Below are 19543 nucleotides of genomic sequence, written 5' to 3' on the forward strand. Positions count from 1 at the left end.
AGTTATGGTTTAATTTATCCACCTTCCTGTTCCCCAACAACAACATTTATCCTCACAGGAACTGAAGAGAATTAGTTGGGGCAAACTCAACAGTTTTGTTGTTATTGTTGCTGTTTAATTGGACTCTCCTTTTTTGGCCTTGACCTATGCAAGCACAGTCTTCCCTAGCACCTGCAGGAAAATAAGCAGGGCAAATTTTCAGTCACTTTGATCAGGTGAAACTAGATTCTTGTCCTTCTCACCAGCCCCTTCCTAGTGTGTTAAACTGAGATTTATGTGACAGATTAAGAAAGAGGTATAAAGGTTCTAGTTCTGTTGCTTTTGTTTTAGTGTCTAAGCACCTCTTACTCTTCGCTATTTTCAGACTTTGTGTGTTTTTTTAATTAATGACAGATTTCTGACAAGTCAGTCACTGTGGCTGGCCCTTGATTTAACAATCTCAATTAATTGTCACAACATCCTATGAGGTAGGCTATACTTGTAACTGGCTAAACTGGGATTTACTTTTTTTTTTTTTTTTTTTTTTTATGATAGTCACAGAGAGAGAGAGAGAGAGGCAGAGACACAGGCAGAGGGAGAAGCAGGCTCCATGCACCGGGAGCCTGATGTGGGATTCGATCCCGGGTCTCCAGGATCGCGCCCTGGGCCAAAGGCAGGCGCCAAACCGCTGCGCCACCCAGGGATCCCCTAAACTGGGATTTAATCCCAAGTTTCAACAAAACCAAAACCTATAATCTTGACCACGGTGCATGATGGTTTCTCATTTGGTTTCTGTAGCTAACATAACCAGGTATTTCTATTTTTAAGCAATGAAAAGAAATCCATTCATTTTCACCAAAGACCATTAACTCAGATCATGGGAAGTAAAATTGTTTTTTTCTCTTATGGCAAGATCCCACTGATCTTAGTTTGGAAATATTCAGTAGAAAAATGCCTTGTCTCCAAATAATTTCTCAGCTTCAATCCTCAGAACTGAAGAATGAAAAATTCGCAATGAACTGCTTATGAAACATTAACTACTTAGCAAAACTTAATTCCTTAAAAGAAAGGATTACACTTCAGGTCTCTTATCAGACCACATAATATCTAGCACAGTGCAGGACATGGAACAACAGCAAAATTAATACCTGTAAACTTGCTCAATTAAAATAACACCCTGACTGATCCAAAAAGAGTGAACGTGGATTGAAACCACAAGACTAGACTCAATTTAGCCGCATCACTCTCTAGAGCCATGACATCCAATATTTTTAGCATGAAGACTGCTATTTAGCCTTTAAACATTTCATGAACAACCCACCACCAAATACCTATACTTATTTCCATTATGCTTTTTAAATTTGTGGACTGAGAAAAAGAAATATATATACACACATATATATGTGAATCCGTGGATTCCTTGCAATAATTCTAGCTGGCCACACCTTATAAACTACTTCCCTAACCCAAGATACAAGTATAAACCTGGAACTAACATCTATACCCTAGGTAATTGCTAATTGTTATAGAAATTTAAAATGCCAGAATCATCACATACAACTTCTAGAGTCAGCTTACTGGAAGCTCCTTTGGTGGAATTAGAAAAATGGCCAAAAAAACAAATAAGTCCCATTCCTAAAGAACATTAATCAGCAATCACCTATCAACCAGTAGTTGCTAAAAGGCTGAAGAAAAAGTGACACAATCACTAACATCCAAATAGATCTCTCGCTGCAACACAACCATGCTAGACATTCATTACACATACAAGTGGATGGGAATAAGATTTCAAAGATGATATACTCAGTTATGTAAGTGGACCAAAAGTGAGCAAAGTTAAGAACAAGAGGACAGGCTAGAACACCAGTTTAAAATGGCAGCCTTCTTAATGGATACTGAGAAATTGCAGGACCAGACAAACTAGATATTCTTGGCAGCAAAAAACAAAGTGGTCCAAATAGGAACACACTTTGCAAATGGCAACTAAAACACCAAAGGATTACTACTATCACACTTTCCACATATATATATATGCTATGTATATTTACATATATATGCAAATTATGAGCATACTAAAGCCATGCATGGCATTGTATCACAGTCATTTAATAGTAAGAATTTATGGAATGCCTCCCTCACAGTCCAGAATTTTGGAGTTTTGAGAGATAGGTTAGAAGAATTAAGACATAATAACCGCTCTCATGAGGTAGATTCTAATTGGGAGAAACAGATAGCCAAAAATACCATGGCTCCAAGCCATCATGTATCACTTTCAAAATGAGAAGATAGGGGGAGAGGAATTACTATTCTGTACAACTGTGTAGCAGTATTTTAAATTTAAATTTTTTTAATTATATTAAAAGATTTTTTTTAATGCAGATTTAGAAAGAATTTCCTCTTCCATACAGGGCTGCAGCAGCTTGATAGATGTTTAAAATTTTTTAGGAGTGACTGCTTTAATAAAGCATCTGACTGAATGTTAATCAAAGAGTCATGAGAAGCAGGGGGTAGCAACATGTTGTTGACTTGGTAAGAACAGGAAAGAAGAGCACTCCACAATTAGTTATTAGTTATTAGTTTAGTTATTCCAGTACCCTGGTTGTCACTTAACAAGTCCCAGGACGTGGGGAAAGCATCTATATAGCATTTGCTGGTGGTTTTCCCTCTTTGATTTGATGGAGACCAAAGAAAAGGGACCGAGGGAACATTTTTAAACCCCAAATTATGGAGAGACCTCTGACCTCCAGAAAAAATAAGTTTGCAATTTGAACCTAAGAAACAAATATAGCAAATCAATTAAAATAATAAAATCTGAAATCAGGAGGAAATCTAGGAGATTATCTAATTCAAGGTTTTCAAGTCTGACTTCCCATTGGAATCATCTGAGCATTTAAAACATGTGGCTGAATAGGCCCCACCCCCCCTCCCCCCAGAAATTCTGATTTCATTAGTTTGTGGTGGGGGCCAGTCACTTGCATTTTTTTAAACTACCCAAAGTGAAACTAGGTTTGAGAACCACTGGTCTAAGCGTAAACCCTCATTTATAGACTATAAAAATAAGATACAGAAAGAGAGATGCCTGGGTGGTTCAGTGGTTGAATGCCTCCCTTCGGCCCAGGGCAGGATCCTGGAGTCCCGGGATCCAGGCCCACATCAGGCTCCCTGCATGGAGCCTGCTTCTCCCTCTGCCTGTGTCTCTGCCTCTCTCTGTGTGTTTCTAATGAACAAATAAATAAAATCTTTTAAGAAAAAAATAAGATACAGAACAATTTTATCAATTTGGGGAAATATAGGAACAAAGATTAGCATTCCAGACCAGAGTCAAATGGTATATATACTACCTACTTTGCCACAAAACAACAATGTTTAGATGGCACAAAAACTGATGTAAAAGATTTTGAAATGTTTACATTTGTATATCGGTGACCTATCCAATCCTTTATCATCTTAGAAATAACTGAACGTAGTACCTAGTTAGTAAGACTAGTTCACTGAATTGATAGAGACATATAGCTTGCATCATTAATATCATCTATCTGTGAATCACATCATAAATTAAAAAGTTAATTTCAAAGCGTCTTTCTTGTTGCCTTCCGCACACACCAAATTGTTAGTTCTGCTCCAACCCAGTCTCTCAACCCAGTACTGTTTTCCACACTCTGTACCACTCTACAGTGTGAAAAAGAGAAAATCAAGTTCTCAAATTTGTAGCTCACAACACCCAATCTCTATCTACTAAGACATTCAAGCTAAGGTTATATTAAGGGGCAACAAGAATGCAAAGTTTATGCCCACATACCTCTAGCTTAGCTCTTGCTTCAATTAGAACTTTCACTTAGTATTGACACAAAAGTGCAGGTTATTATGTTTAATGCAGGTCAATAATACTTTCTTCAAAAACACATGTTAAGCCACCAGCATTGTTATGTAGATTCCTGTGGGCTGAAACCAGATTCCTAGCTTGGTTCAGTTTTATTCTGACTTGGTTTTTTTTTTTTAAAGATTTTATGTATTCATTCATGAGAGACACAGAGAGAGAGAGAGAGAGAGAGAGGCAGAGACACAGGCAGAGGGAGAAGAAGGCTCCATGTAGGGAGCCTGATGCGGGACTCGATCCCAGGACTCCAGGATCACACCGTGGGCTGAAGGCAGGCACTAAACCACTGAGCCACCCAGGGATCCCCTATTCTGACTTGCTTTGATGGTATTACAGTAAGTTCTGTACATCTAATATGCCTTGAAAGGCATAGAATTTTTTTAATGACGTTAAAAAAAATGTTGTTAACAACAAAAATTATCTTGTAGAACTCAAAGAAGAGTTTTCATTGGGAGGACTATAGATTGACATATAGTAGATAGGACAATATAATGGTTAAAAGCACAAACTCTGAGGACACGTAGCTTGGGTTTGATTCCTGACACAACCATGTACTAGTGTCTTTGAGCAAATTGTTCAATCTCTTCTAAATTTCCTCTTCTGTAAAGCAGTTGGTGCTTAAATCCTAAGGTTGTGATAGAAATTTATGAAATGAGTTAACATATATAAAGCAATAAAGGGTACCTGATATTTAGCAAGTGGTTATTATATTTTATAAATATATATACATATCTTGGTAAATATAGAGGTAGATAAATAAAAGGCTAAATATCGTGTTCAATAGATTAAGTTCTATAAAAATGTATTCTTACAAGTAAAAAGCTTTCATTGTTGCATTTATTTTATGCCTTATGTGGTTTTTGTTTGCAAATTTAACGTTTTGAAGATACAAAAAGTAGTATCATAAAAGAAAATGTGTTACACTCAATAACATCACACAATTATGAAGAATCACAAATTATATACATTCTCAATAACCACTATTAATCTTAATGAGAAATTTCGCATAAAATAAATCTGTCAAAGTGAAATAGCCATACTCTTTAACTCTTAAATCACTATCCCCTATTTGCAGTTCCCTATTTAACTGCAAATAGGGAACTAGTACAGCTAGAAATTGGCCTAATTTATTAAAATGCCTAGCAAACTCTAAATCACCATACAAGATAAAATTCCTACTCAACCTACCTCTATTGCTATCAAATTTAACGTGCCATTTTCTAATGAACTTAAATCTAACTCTAGCTAAAAATGAGAGACTTCTTGATCACTAAAGCCAATAGTTATTTCAGTTCACACACTCCACAAACTCCCTACAACACTGGACCCTGTTGATATCCCTTCTTCTTGCCATTCCTTTGCCTTCTTTACAATGGATTGCCTCCTCCTCCTTCTTTTCTACTCTGTCTCCGCTGACTGCCTCTAAAAGTAGACATTTTCAAGAAAACAGGTACACTATGCACATACTACACTGGGTTCTCTCTTCAGGGCTCTCCCCTTTTGCTTCTTCCTCATCAGGGAAGTGCTCTCTATCCTACAGGCTAGAATCCTCATTTACCACCTAGAGGCACCAGGTGGCCAAGCTAAGGGGATCACCTTTCACCCATGTAGTAGTTATGTGCTGCCATCAATGGGAAACCAGCAGCAGCACCAGGGGAACCAACCAGACCAAAATAGCAATGCAAAGATTCTAAAAACCATATTGTCACTGGAACCACAAATTACAAAAGAACACCAGGGCCTGCATGCTAAGTCTAAAGAGGGTAAATGATCGCTAAAATAGATTGCAGATAAGATTTAAGATTTAACATAATAGTCAGAATGTCCAGAATACAAGGAAAAAAATCACTTGTCACAGCAAAAATGAGGAAAAATCACATCATGAATGAGAAAAAACAATCAACGGATGTCAACACTGAGATGACTTACATGTTGGAATCATCTAAGAAGAATTTCGAAGTCACCATCATAAAAATGCTTCAACAAGCAATTAGATAGCCTTGAAACAAATGAAAATACAGAAAATCTCACCCCCAAAATGCAAGATATGAAAAGGAACCAAATGGAAATCACTGCACTGGAAAATAACTTAAATTCTTACAAACTCACTGAAAGGGTTCAATAGCATAATGAATATGACAGAGAGAAGAATCAATGAACTTGGAGACAGAATAAGAATTCAGCCAATCTGAATAGATATAACAAATTGAAAAAAAGATGAGCAAAGCTTCAGGGAGCTGAGATGCAGTAACAAAAGACAATATTCATATCATCAAAGTCTCAGAAGAACAGAAGTAAAGTGAGAATGGAAAAAATTATGAAAAAATAAAGACTGAAATTTATTAAATTTCCTAAAAACATAAACCAACATACCAAAAAGCTGAGTGAATGCCAAACAGAATAAACCCAAAGAAACTCACATTGAGTACATCATAATTAAAATTCTGAAAACTAAAGACAAAGAAAAAACTCTTGAAAGCAACTAGACAGAAACAATATAGAGGGGAAAGCAATTCAAATGACAGAAGATTTCTCGTTGAAACCATGGAAAGCTAAAACGAGATGACAATATTTTTCAAGTGCTATAAGTAAAGAACTACCAACCCTAAATTCTATATTCAATAAAAAAATATCCTTCAGAAGTGAAAAGGAAATAAAGACATTCTCAAAGAAAGGAAAACTAAGAGAATTCATCACCCAAAGACCCACCCTTTAAAAATGGCTAAAGGAGGCTGTCCAAATAAGAACGAAATATAAGAGGAGAAGCCTTAAAACTGGAGAAAGGAAGCAAGAACAAAAGATTAGATAAAGAATGAGTCAGTGAATGAAAGACTATCTTTCTCTTCATGATAGTGGAATCACAAAACATAACTCCATTTGATGTGGTGCTCTATGCATGTACAAAAGTACTCAAGATGATTATATTTAAAAAGAGGAAGATGAAAAGAACCTAAATGCAAGTAAGATTTCTACATGTCACTTGATATGGCAAAACACTGATATCAGCAGATGATGGTAAATTATATGTGTATATTCTAAGACCTAGAGTAATGACTAAGAAAACTATACAAAGTGATATACCCAAAAATGTTATTATAAGTGTATTAAAATAGAATCCTTAAAATGTTCATTTAAGAAAAAGTAAATTAAAGAAAAACAAAGGAATGAAAAACAAAGGAACAAATAAAATTCAAACAATAAGATGGCAGATTTAAGTCATATCAATAATTTACCTAAAGATATTAAATGAAAACAAATTGGCAGAGTGGATTTAAAAACTACAATTGAACAATATGCTATCTACAATAAACTCACTTTAAATATAACATAGAAACTGAGAGGCTAGAAAGAGATATATATATATATATCATGCAAATGTTAATCAAAGGAGAAGTGGCCATATTAAATATCAGATAAAGTGAATTCAGACCAAAGAAATTTGCTAGAAACAAAGAGGGACATTAATGAAGACAAAAGGATCAATCCACTAAAAAAAAATAATGAACCTGAATGTGTGCAAGCCGATTTCACCTATCATGTTTCTGCCAATACCTTTAAAATTCATTTTCACAAGCTCCTTCCTAAATGTGGCTGATGCTAAACATTATTTTGTCTTCTCTCCTTTATCCTTTCTTTTCCCCATCACTATCTGAGTTCCTATTTCTATTAATAATTTGTAGATTGTTTTCAGCCATGCAGACTGAAATCTCGATCATTTTTATCAGATTCTGTGACTCTTAGTTTCCAGTGTTTCTGACGTAAAGCCCTCAATGCTATCCCTAGTGTGGTGACTACATAAGTTCAGGTTTTCATTTCACAATACCTCCTGACTGGTCTCTACTCTTTCCAGCCCAGGTTAACTGTCCTCAGTGCAACACTAAAATAACTACTATTGCCTCCCAAACAAAACACCATGTCCTAATGTATCAGGTTTTCTGAGCTTTGCCCACAAACTCTCACTACTCCGTTGGTTCCAGTCCAGCTGGATCTCATTGGTCCCTAAAACGGCCTCCATGCTTTTCCATCTTTGCAGCTCACTGACCAGAATGCCCTTCTTCCATTTCTATCTGGAAAAATACCTTTCAAGGCTCTCCATCAAGAAGGTGGCATTTAGTAGGCATTGGACATTGTACCTTCCTTATGGTACTTACATATTATTCCCTGTCTCTACTGATTTGCAATCTTTGACTTCTCTCCCCTAAACAGTAAGTTTGCAAAGACACCAATATCATCTTTGTCTTTGCACCCTGCACAGATGTCCTCCATAGGGCCAAGTAAAGTGCACTGTGAATATTAAACCTTTAATCAATATTTGAATACTTTAAGATCTAATCCTCTTTCTACTGAAATATTTCTTCTCTTTCATCGCCTTTAGCTTTGAATTTTCATCATCCAAACCTAAAATATTATTATTAGTTAAACTCATTACTTGTCCTAGAACATAAATAATTTTATGCACAAGAAGGCAGTTTTCTTATTATGCAAAACAAAATATACATAAATGCATTTGTAGTGTATATATATATATATGCACTTGTACAAACCTCACATGTACACAGCTTATAGATATCTCTTTAGATTTTCAAATAATAATATTCTTAGTAAAATCTCATAAAAACTGACATTGAGGGCAGCCCGGGTGGCTCCGCAGTTTAGCGCTGCCTTCAGCCTAGGGACTGACTGATCCTGGGGATCCAGGATCGAGTCCCACATCGGGCTCCCTACATGGAGCCTGCTTCTCCCTCTGCCTGTGTCTCTGCCTCTGTGTGTGTATATGTGTGTGTGTGTCTTATGAATAAAGAAATAAAATCTTAAAAAAAACCTGACATTGAAAAGTTGGATTAAGAGATTAAATACATCCTTAAAATAATTGATTTAAGCTTTCTTGGTCTTTTACCTATAAAATATTTTATCCAAGCAACATGACTAGAAAGAGACCTGACCTATTAAAAAAAATCTACTTTTGCCTAGCTTGTGTGAATGATTTTTTGTTGAGTTTTCAGTGCCCAGAGACCCTCCTCAGTTGGTTTCTACAGCTGCTTGCACTTGCCTAGACCACCTCCATCTGCAATAGTATATGCCCAGGAAACAAACTCAATTTAGAGTACTGACCCAAGCAAAATGTTATTTTGAAAATGCAGCACAGGGCAGCCTGGGTGGCTCAGTGGTTTAGTGCCGCGTTCAGCCCAAGGCCTGATCCTGGAAACCCAGGATCGAGTCCCACACCAGCCTCCCTACATGGAGCCTGCTTCTCCCTCTGCCTGTGTCTCTGCCTCTGTGTGTGTGTGTGTGTTTCATTAATAAATAAATAAAATCTTAAAAAAGAAAACGCAGCACGTATTTAAAATCTGTGGTGGATCCCAAAACCATGATTATGTTTTACTCTACACTCTATACTATGTAGACCACTATTGCCATTCATTACTGCAATTAACTGTACACATAATTATTTTTTACTGCTAATTTTACACCAGTGAATTTCTATTTCAAGAAAAACATTAGCATTTGTTTCTAATTAAATATTTATTGCTTATGTTTTACAGACCCGACATCAGGTTCTTCTTTAGACTGGGCTTACAACGTGGGCATCAAACACACATTTGCCTTTGAACTCCGAGATAAAGGCAAATATGGTTTTCTCCTTCCAGAATCTCTGATAAAGTCAACCTGTAAAGAAACCTTGCTAGCTGTTAAATTTATTGCCAAATATATTCTCAAGCATACTTCCTAAAGAAGTGGACTCAGTTAGGAATAAGCCAATTAACCCTTCTTTGTGCCTTTTATCAGAAAGTCAATCTTCAATTATCCCTAGATATAGCTTCCACATTACCTGAAGTGATCCCTCTCTTGCTCACTTAAGTCCTTTGTTTTTATTTACTTTTAATAGCACCTTAACAAATAGCTTTAAGTGAAAGCTTTCAACTACCTTTCTTTGCTCCAAATAAAGTTTGAACCCAGGAAAAAGTATTGAGTGTTTTGAAACATGATATACGGTGAGTCACAGAAAAGAAATGAGAACCTTCAGTTTCTCCAGAATCAGGTTTTCCATGTGGCTTCATCATTTCATGTACTAATATAATAAAATAAACTATTCCAAATGCATTTTCTATTTTTTGATAAATTATACTCTTTACATTTCTCTACTAGCATTTATAATCAATATTAATGTCTCATGAAGCCTGTTAATAAGAAATAATATCTTCAATTCAAATACATATTTTGCCTGCATATATATTTCTTTTTAATAGTAGACATTGTTTATATCTTCACAATAGCAAAAGGATGTCATAGCAGGAAATAAAATGTTCATACAGTGCTTCAACCAATCCAGTTCTCATCAACATAATATATATTAAATTCAAAATTGTTTAATTTAGCCTGCCGTATTACAAGGAAACCACCTGCCAAAACATCTCTTGATAGTTACAGACACAGCCAAAACAGTCTGGTCAGCTGTGAGCTCTGCTCTCAAAATGAATGGGGGAAAAAACCTAGAAATGTGGTACAAGTGTAAGAGAGAAAGTCACGTTGATAAAAAAGCAATTAGAGTAATTTATACTTTTATACTGTTTATAATCCTATTATTTAAGATAGAGTTATAAAATACCTCCCCCTCCCCACTCCCCCACCGCCTCCAGCACTACGATTTTTCAATGCCTCATCATTTGAACAACAGCAGTGTCTACATTCTAGAAATTCAAAACACAGACACCTGGCCTGAATTTGAGGGACAAGTAAAGAGTTCCTTGACTTCCTACAAACTGACTTCTCATAACACTCTGGACAAAATTTTTGAAGATCCTCAAAGATCCTAAGAAACCAGGTAAACAAACATTCCTCATTAATCCATAAAAGAAAGAATGCCATCAAATCTACAAAGTGATGGTATTTCTGATAGTTACGAGGTAGGTAAAAGCTTCCCATGAAAAATTGTCTAGAGGACACCAATATAAACTAACAAAAATGCTTGATAGGTAGAGGAGAGAAAGGTGACAAGAGTCAAGAAAGTAAAAGGCAGAACAGTGGTTATGAGATTACACTGCCTCTTATTAAAAATCAATATCAAACCTAAATATTTAGCATTCAAAACTGGCTCAGAAAATGGAAATGCAAATTCATTCCATCAAATAAACCATATGGCAAGTATTCACTCACTCACTCTTACTAAACTGAGAAAGAACTGAAAGAAATTTTAGCTTTAAAATTTACATAAATATTTCTTTTTTTTAACATAAATATTTCTAATTCCAGTGGGTCTTTAGGTGGAAGAGGTAAGAAAGATAATCCCAACTGTTGACTATCTCCTGTGTTCATCCATTATGCAGATTATGAAAGACACAGAAGTTTCACATACCATTTTATTTGAGTTTTATGTAGTTTAATATTTCTTTTCTCAATCGGACAAAAATTGAGTGGCTAAATATAAAAAATCCTAATAAGATTGTTCTTTATCATAATTGAATAGCTTTTGCATGACATTTCAGAGTATTTGCTTTTTTGATTTCATATGAATTGCAGAAATGAATATATGAAGAAACATATATTAAAATTTTATTTTTTATTTATTTTTTAAGATTTTATTTATTTATTCATGAGAGATGCAGAGAGAGAGAGAGAGAGAGAGAGAGAGGCAGAGACACAGGCAGAGGGAGAAGCAGGCTCCATGCAGGGAGCCCGACATAGGACTCGATCCTGGGACTCCAGGATCACGCCCTGAGCTGAAGGCGGCGCTAAACCGCTGAGCTATCGGAGCTGCCCATGTATATTAAAATTTTAAAATTAAAATGTCATTTTATTTTATGGGAAAGTTTGAATGAGTGCTGTGATTCTTCTCATCATTTCTCATTTACCCATAAGAGGACTTTGTACTCGTTACAAGTTTATGCTCTTATGATATTCTTAACAATATGTCTCACCAAAAAATATCTTCTAAATCTTCATTCCTTTTCTAGTTTTAACTCGAGACAGTGTTTAATATTTTGAAAATTTATTATGTTATGGCATTGGTCTAGTGGCTAAGACATACATCTCCATTATGTGAGAAAATGAAACATCTTGCTAATTATTCTCCTAACACAAATAAATGAGTTTCCAGTGGGCATGTGACTCCAAATTGATTTTTAAATGTTGTATTAGAGGTTCTCTCCCCACATACCACACAATGTATATCTTCTATAACTATATAAGTGCTCGCTGGCTAAGTAAACATTAGGTTTATTGACAAGAGTTTCTGTTTCTCATTAAAGACTGTTGTCAGATTCTCCCCTAGCATCTTGTTCTCAGAAAAGAGTTTAATTTGTTTTGGTCATTCCAAATGAATGGATGTTGGGCTTTCCTGGACATGAGAAAAGATCACAGAGAACTCTTCTTGATTCCACCACGTGGTTCCCTCAGTACTATAATCTTTTACCATTTATATAGAAAAGGTAAAAAATAATATGCAGTGGTTCCAAAAATCTACAATGAAATGTGGCAGGATCAAATTAATGTTGATTTCCCAAGATACAAATAATACAAAGCAGCTGCAGTAAGCAATCTTGGTTAAACACTCATTTATTTGAGCATCTCTAAGAAATAATGGGGTCCAGAAACTTTGCCCGACTTGAAAAACTTTTAGTTGTCACCTAAAATCTATTCTTCCCTCTTCCCTAATAATAGGTCTCCTAACTCTGAACTGGGCACATGGCCACTCAAATAAAGTCTCAAATTCAAAACTTCCCTTCCAAAAAGAGGTGGCTCTTGAACTACTCTGGCCAGTGATTTTGAAGAGCAAACATTATGTGGCAAAGTCTAGGCAGCTGACTTCAAAGATCTCTGGCATATACACTTCGGTCCTTCTTCTCCATCCCTTTTTCTTTCATACTGAAATACAATTGTAATGACTGATGATAAGCAATCATCTTGAACCATAAAATGCCCTCGAGAACTGAAGCAAAAACACTGATAGTAGAAGCCTATGCTCATGACAATTAGCATAACAGTTCCAGACATTTCCTGGGTAGAAATCCTTGGAGAATGATGTTGTGTTGTACAAAATCACAGGACTAGAAATCAGATAGTTTGGGTTAAAATCCTGAATCTACTACCAAATGATATCCAGTAAGACACAATCACCCTTCGCCTGCCCTGCTTACCTTCTAGAGTTTTGATAGTATTTGAAATAATAAATACTCACAAGGTAAGCCACTAATTTCCATTTTGTTCGTATTTGGAACAAAGTACACTTATCTTAAAGATAGGTCAGGTGGCTTCCTAATTAAGGTAGGTGTTGGACGCACAAAAACAATGGCACAACTGCTGCTCTCAAGTGTGGCTCTTCTCCAAGGCTCTGCTGTGATAGGAAGCAAAGTGACAGGTGCATGTGCATATATACATTTTCCTGTATGGAAAGCTTTCAACAAACTTTTACAGTCTAAGGATTACTGATCCTCAAATGTTTAAGAACAACAGAAAAATCCAACATAATTTGAAAAAACATTTGCATATATCAAAGTAAGTCTTAACTCCAACTCAGAGAACTTAGAGTCTGTGGTGTAGTTTGCTTCCTTTTTGTTGTTGTTTGTTACTATGGATTTTTTTTTGTTTGCTTAGCAATATTCAGAAAAGATATATAAAATACCTATTACGTTTCCAATTACCAAAACCAAGAAAATTAAATATCCTAAAATTTAACAAAATTATTAAAGCCTGCCAATTTATTTGTTATGTGGAAGTCCAGAAGTCCAGTGGAGAAATTCCAGCACACCACTGGAGCAAAAATATTTGAGTCTGAACACACTGGAGAGGGTAAGAGGAACGGTTTTACTTTACCTACATCACCTCTCCTGCAAGGTGGCACAGCTCAACCCAAGAGGGCCCTGTTGGCCTGCAATTTTTCCCACAGAGGAAAGGGAGAGAATATGTATGAGCACCTGGCTTCCACAGCTGTGTGGGATGCTGCCAAGGAGGCCCATTTATCCTTTGCCTCCAGAGTACTGAGTCATGAGCTGACTGGAAAGCAATCAGCTGTTGGGAGGCCAGGGTTTGGAACATATCTAGAGGACATGGGAGCTTCTAACTTTATCAGGAACGCCATCATAAGGTCCACCCACGAGTCACTGAGACAGCTCACATGCATACCTCCCATCTCACCCACAAGCACCACAGTGCTACATGCTCATCATACACGTGTACCCACACTCCATGGCTGGGTCCATGTGTGTGTTCCTGACAGCAGTGAGAACAAGCTTTGGCAGACAAATAGTGAACATGTGCCAAAAGCTGGCCTCAATCTGCAGGCCAAGAAGAAACCACAAACTTGAACATTTAGCTCTGCCCTTGGAAAAGTAAAAGGGAGGCTATCAGAACCCAGTCTGGTCCACCGCAAGCTCAGGACAAGGCCTACAAGCTTAAGAATTCTGCCACAAGAGGGGGCAAGAAGCGTAGAACAAGCATATCCTCAGAAGTTCTGAAAAAAACCTCAGAATCCCTAGCAGGACTTACAGAAGGTATTTCTTCCCCAAGTCAGTCAATAAAGACTAAAGAAAGTGATTGCTACTTCAAATGTGAAGACAGCAACGTAAGATCTCAAGGAACATGAAAAATCAAACAAGCATGACACTACCAAGAGGTAACAAGAATTTTCCTGTAACTGACCCCCAAAGACATGGAGACCTGCAATTTACCAGATAATTCAAAATAGCTATTTTAAGGAAGCTCAATGAGCTATAAGAAAATCGAGAAAAATAACTCTCCTCCCCTCTCCCCCCCCCCCAAAAAAAACACTACATGAACAAAATGAGAAGTTTAACAGTGAGATAGAAATCATAAAAATGGAACCTAACAAATTCTGGAGCTGAAGAAAACAATGAATGAAATTAAAAAATGCAATAGAAAAAAAAATGCAATAGAGAGCATCAATAGAATGGATCAAGCAGAAGAAAAAATCCAAGAAATAAAAGACTTTGAAATTATCCAGCCAGAGAAAAAAGCTTTTTTAATTAATGAAAAGAAAAAATAATAATAATTAATGAAAAGAGTGAAGAAAGCCTATGTGAATTATGGAATATCATCAAGAGAAGCAATCTGCAAATTACTGAGTCACAGAAGAGGAAAGGGAGAAAGAGGCAGAAAGTTTATTTAAAGAAATAATGGCTGAAAACATCCCAAATCTAGGGAGAGATTTGCCCATCCAAGCTCATGAAGCTCATAGGTCCCCAACTAAATTCAACTCTAAAGATCTTCTCCAAGACACATTGCAATAAAACTGGCAAAAATCAAAGACAAACAGAATATAAAAAGTAGCAAACAGAAAGAAGCTTATCATTTATAAGGGAGTCCCCGTAAGTCTGTCAGATTTATCCAAAGAAAAGACAATCACTATTTGTTACAACCCAGATGATCCTTTTTTTTTTTTTTAAGATTTTATTTATTTATTCATGAGAGACACAGAGAGAGAGAGAAGCAGAGACACAGGCAGAGGGAGAAGCAGGCTCCATGCAGGGAGCCTGATGTGGGACTCGGTACCGGAACTCCAGGATCACACCCTGAACCAAAGGCAGATGCTCAACCACTGAGCCACCCAGGTGTCCCCAACCCAGATGATCCTTGAGGGCATTACGCTAAGTGAAATCAGTCAGACAAATAAAGATAAATAAATACTGCATGGAGTCACTTACGTGTTGAATCTAAAAAGCCAAACTCACAGAAATAGCAGAATAGTGGCTGCCAGGCATGGGTTAAGGGAAATGGGGAGATGTTGTTCAAGAGTCACAAACATCCAGCTAAAAGATGAATACATTCTGGAGATCTAGCACTGAGCATGGTGACTGGAGTTAACAACACCATAACATATACTTGAACGTTGCTAAGGGAGTAAATCTTAAATGTTCTCACGGAAATGGGGAAAAAAAAAAAAGGTAATTATGTGAGGTGACAGAGGTGTTAATTAACCCTACTGTGGTCATCATTTCACAATATATGCATGTATCAAATCAGCAGAGTGTACACACCTTAAACCTACACAATGTTTATGTTACTATAACTCAATAAAATTGAGGGGGGGAAAGAAAAAATATGTAGCTCTTGCAGATGCCATATTTTCAACTGCATGTGTTACAATATTTTGAAATAACTTTACATATTCTCCCTCAAAAATATGAACCCACTGAAATGGGAGAAGAAGTAGTATCCCTTAGGGAAGAAAGAATTTACAGGAAACTATGTGAAGTTCGGATTACCTCTTATTACAGAACACACCTCGCCTTACAGAAGACTCCTTTCACTCAACATGCAGAAGATTATGACTGGAAGTCAAAGTGGCATAACAAGTGCGTGCAACCTTCCAAAATTTGCTATTTGTTAGGAATAACAAATATATGCAAGCTTCCAAATTAAAAACCACAATAAGGGGCACCTGGGGGTGCAACCAGTTAAGCATCTTACTCTCGGTTATGGTTCAGGTCACCATCTCAGGATCATAATCTCACCATCATGAAATTGAGCCCCGAGTTGGGCTCTACACTCTGCACAGAGTCTGCTTAAGACTCTGTCTCCCTCTTCTCCTGCCCCTCCCTCTGTGTTCTTTCTCTCTCTCTCTCCAATAAATAAATCTTCTTAAAAAATAAAAAAATAAAAATAAAAGCCACAGTAAAAGCAACATTTACTAAATAGCTCAGCTAATATGAATACACGGCAATATTTCAAAGATTATGTCTTTACACTTCTTTCTCCTCTTTGACACGACTGTATCTTTATGATTAAAATACCAAACCATTTTTCTGTAATGAGTAGAAATGAGTCATAATAGCATCTTGAAAATTTTGGTAGCATATAGGCTACTGTCAGAAATTCCTTAGGCAAAGCTTTTGGGAGACTGTCTTGCATTTCATTGTCACAAAATCCATTATATCAGGACAGATCTCAGCTGCCTGAGTAACATCGATCTGAGGGTTATAATTTTGTCATAAAAATTTATTCTCACATGAACTTAGCATAAAAGGTCTCCGTCCAGAAAATAAGAATTGAAATGGATATATTATCACTTGAACTGCTTTTTTGCTCACTTATCCTTCAATTACAAGCCTTAAGTTCACTGGTGTCAAGAGAGGTTAAACCAGAAAAAAAAATGTAAAACAATTTTTGAAATATGTAAGGGAAATTTGACAGTTAATGTTCCAAATGCATTATTATTGCTATGGTATCACTGAAGTGTGCTACTGGGTCATTTTACATTGTGGATTAAAAGCTTAAAAGACTATTCATGAAACAAAGAAAAATCCATATGTATCATTTCATATGTAAAAGAAATAGCAAGAACTCTGTTCTTCTTGTTTAAAGTCTCCAGTTTCTTTTTTTTTTTTAAATCTCTGCTTTGCAAACTTAAATTTCAAGAGGCAATTAAATTTTAATGGGGCAAAGACAGAAGAGGTGAGGAGGTAAGTTTTGAGAATTGCAATCATACTGGCAGTAATGATCATATGAAGAGTAACATTTGCACAGCACCAGATAATTTAAAAATTGCCCTCACATGCAGTCTGCATTTGATCACAGCAATTCTATGAGACTGAGTTGTGGGGAGGCTATCATTATCCCCATTTTATATATTAGAAACAATAGCTCCAAGTACTTAAGCGATTTGCATATATAAAGTAGCAAAATGAAACCAGATCTTCATACTTCAAAATTCAAATTCTTTTATTATACCACACTGTCCAATGATCATCACTTCTCTCAAAGGCAAAGAGGAAAAGAGTTTAGCTAATTCCTGAGTCATCAATTTAGGTTCTAACTCTCAAACCTTGCTAAAGGCATATCATCTTAATGACCCACTGGACACGTTTCTAGATGGTCTAGACCAGAGATTCTCACACTTGAACATGTACAGGAATCTCCTAGGAAGATTAAATACCGACTGTGAGTCCCCTCCACCAGAGTTTCTGAAACAACAGGTCTGGGGTGGAACACATCAATTTTCATTTTTAACAAGTTCCCAAGCCATGCTGATATTTGAAAGCCACACTTTCAAAACCACTGATAAAGAATAATCCTAAATTTTCCTTCTATTTTTCAATGATTGGGGTTTTTTTTCAATTATTGTGATCTTTATTGAGCTATGTAGTTTACTTGCAAAAGTAATTTACTCATGGGTTTTGTCTTCAATTAAAATTGTAGGCAGACCAAACTGATGAAATTGGGATATTTCCATTTCAATTCTTATCTTCTATAAAAATGTCTGTAAATAGCAAAACCAAGCATTTGAATAGTTACACATTTCAAATCCATTACACACTAAAATACTTCATTAATATACATTAATTAGTTTAACAAAGGATCCCTTCTTTAAAATTTTGTAGATTCTACAGATTTTAAGATAACTGGTTTTATTTTTTATTATTTATATTTTACATCAACGTATTGAATTTTTAAATGTTTTCAGTTTTTATGTTAAATGTCATACCCAAGTCCATTTTTAGAACATAAAAAATGTGACTTCCCCTGAGGCCCAGGTTCACTAGGGCTATATCCAACTAAGGAAACTCTGGTTTGGAAACCACTGTAAGAATTCCTTTGGCAATAAGCATTAGCTTTCTTAATAGTAAAACTGAGCAAATTCTGTGAGAAGTATTTGTAGAAGTATTTTTAGAGTTAAGAGCATTTGTTTCATGAAGACCAAGAGAAGGATTCCAGCTGATATGGTTCTCTCACTGTCACATAAAAAGCTTAGACAGGGTAATGGGATAATATGAGGACTTTCTTATGTTCAGACATCCCTTGATGTTGCCATTTGACAAAGTTCACTTGTGTCCACTCCAATTAATTTTTTACAAAGGCAAAGAAATGAAGAAAGAAAGGTAAGGAACACCTGTCTGGCCATTTTGGCAGAAGACTAGAAAGAAAAGGGTCAAGAAGAAAAAAGTAGTAAAATCAGGTTTTTCCTGGCCCCTTCCACAAACTTACATCCTCTACTAGAATTATATAAATATCCTGCCACTAAGCTTCATGTTAACCTAACTGCCCATTTCATTTAGTCTACAAAAAAGCAGATTTTGAGATGAGAAAGCAAGTCTTTCAGATGAGTCACCTTTGCTCAGACCTTAGACCAGGGAAGTTGCATGATTCTTACATGTCCAGTATATTCCTATTTACCTATTTTTTATGAACTTTATGGAAGTTAAATATCTTTTATTCTCTTATTCTAAACCAAATATGCTTCTGCTATACATTTTGAAAGACTACATAAGATAGCAAAAACATTTGATTATCCTACAGATGTAATGAAGCATGCAAGGACTATGAAGTCGCTCAAAGGCAGATTTGAATAGAAACTTCACTACTTACTAGCCACGGCCTATCTGAGAAATTCAGTTAATGATACCTATGTCATAAAATTATTGTGAAGACTTAAAAAGAACTGTATAAAACATAAGGGTGACCAACTCTTCCAGTTTGCTCAGAAATGAGGGGTTTCCCAGGACAAGAGATTTTCAGTACTAAAAAACCACTGAAAAACCCAGTCCTGGGAAAACTGGGACAATTGGTCACTGAGTTGCACTGAAATGTTTCTCAAGGGCTCCTCCTCTCCCCTGCCAGTTTTCTGAAAACTATTTTCACCAAAGAAAATATATATTAATATTTATTAGTAATCACTTTGCTATTAGGTGTTAAATACTTATGTGGGCTCTATCAGTTCAGTTCAAAATATTCTTC

At 36.1% G+C, this 19543-nt stretch overlaps 1 protein-coding gene across 1 annotated transcript in view; it reads left to right on the forward strand.

Annotated features, from left to right (window-relative positions):
* The window catches only part of CPA3 (carboxypeptidase A3), a 29189-nt gene extending 19231 nt beyond the window's left edge, over positions 1–9958 (forward strand). Inside the window, exon 11 of the mRNA XM_026015757.2 lies at positions 9400–9958. Within this exon, the coding sequence (XP_025871542.2) occupies positions 9400–9587 (188 nt within the window). The 3' untranslated portion in view covers positions 9588–9958. The remainder of the gene's footprint in view (positions 1–9399) is intronic.
* Positions 9959–19543: the final 9585 nt, after the last annotated feature.

The sequence above is a fragment of the Vulpes vulpes genome, chromosome 11 (genome assembly GCF_048418805.1).
Source record: "Vulpes vulpes isolate BD-2025 chromosome 11, VulVul3, whole genome shotgun sequence".
In the NCBI taxonomy this organism is placed as follows: domain Eukaryota; kingdom Metazoa; phylum Chordata; class Mammalia; order Carnivora; family Canidae; genus Vulpes; species Vulpes vulpes.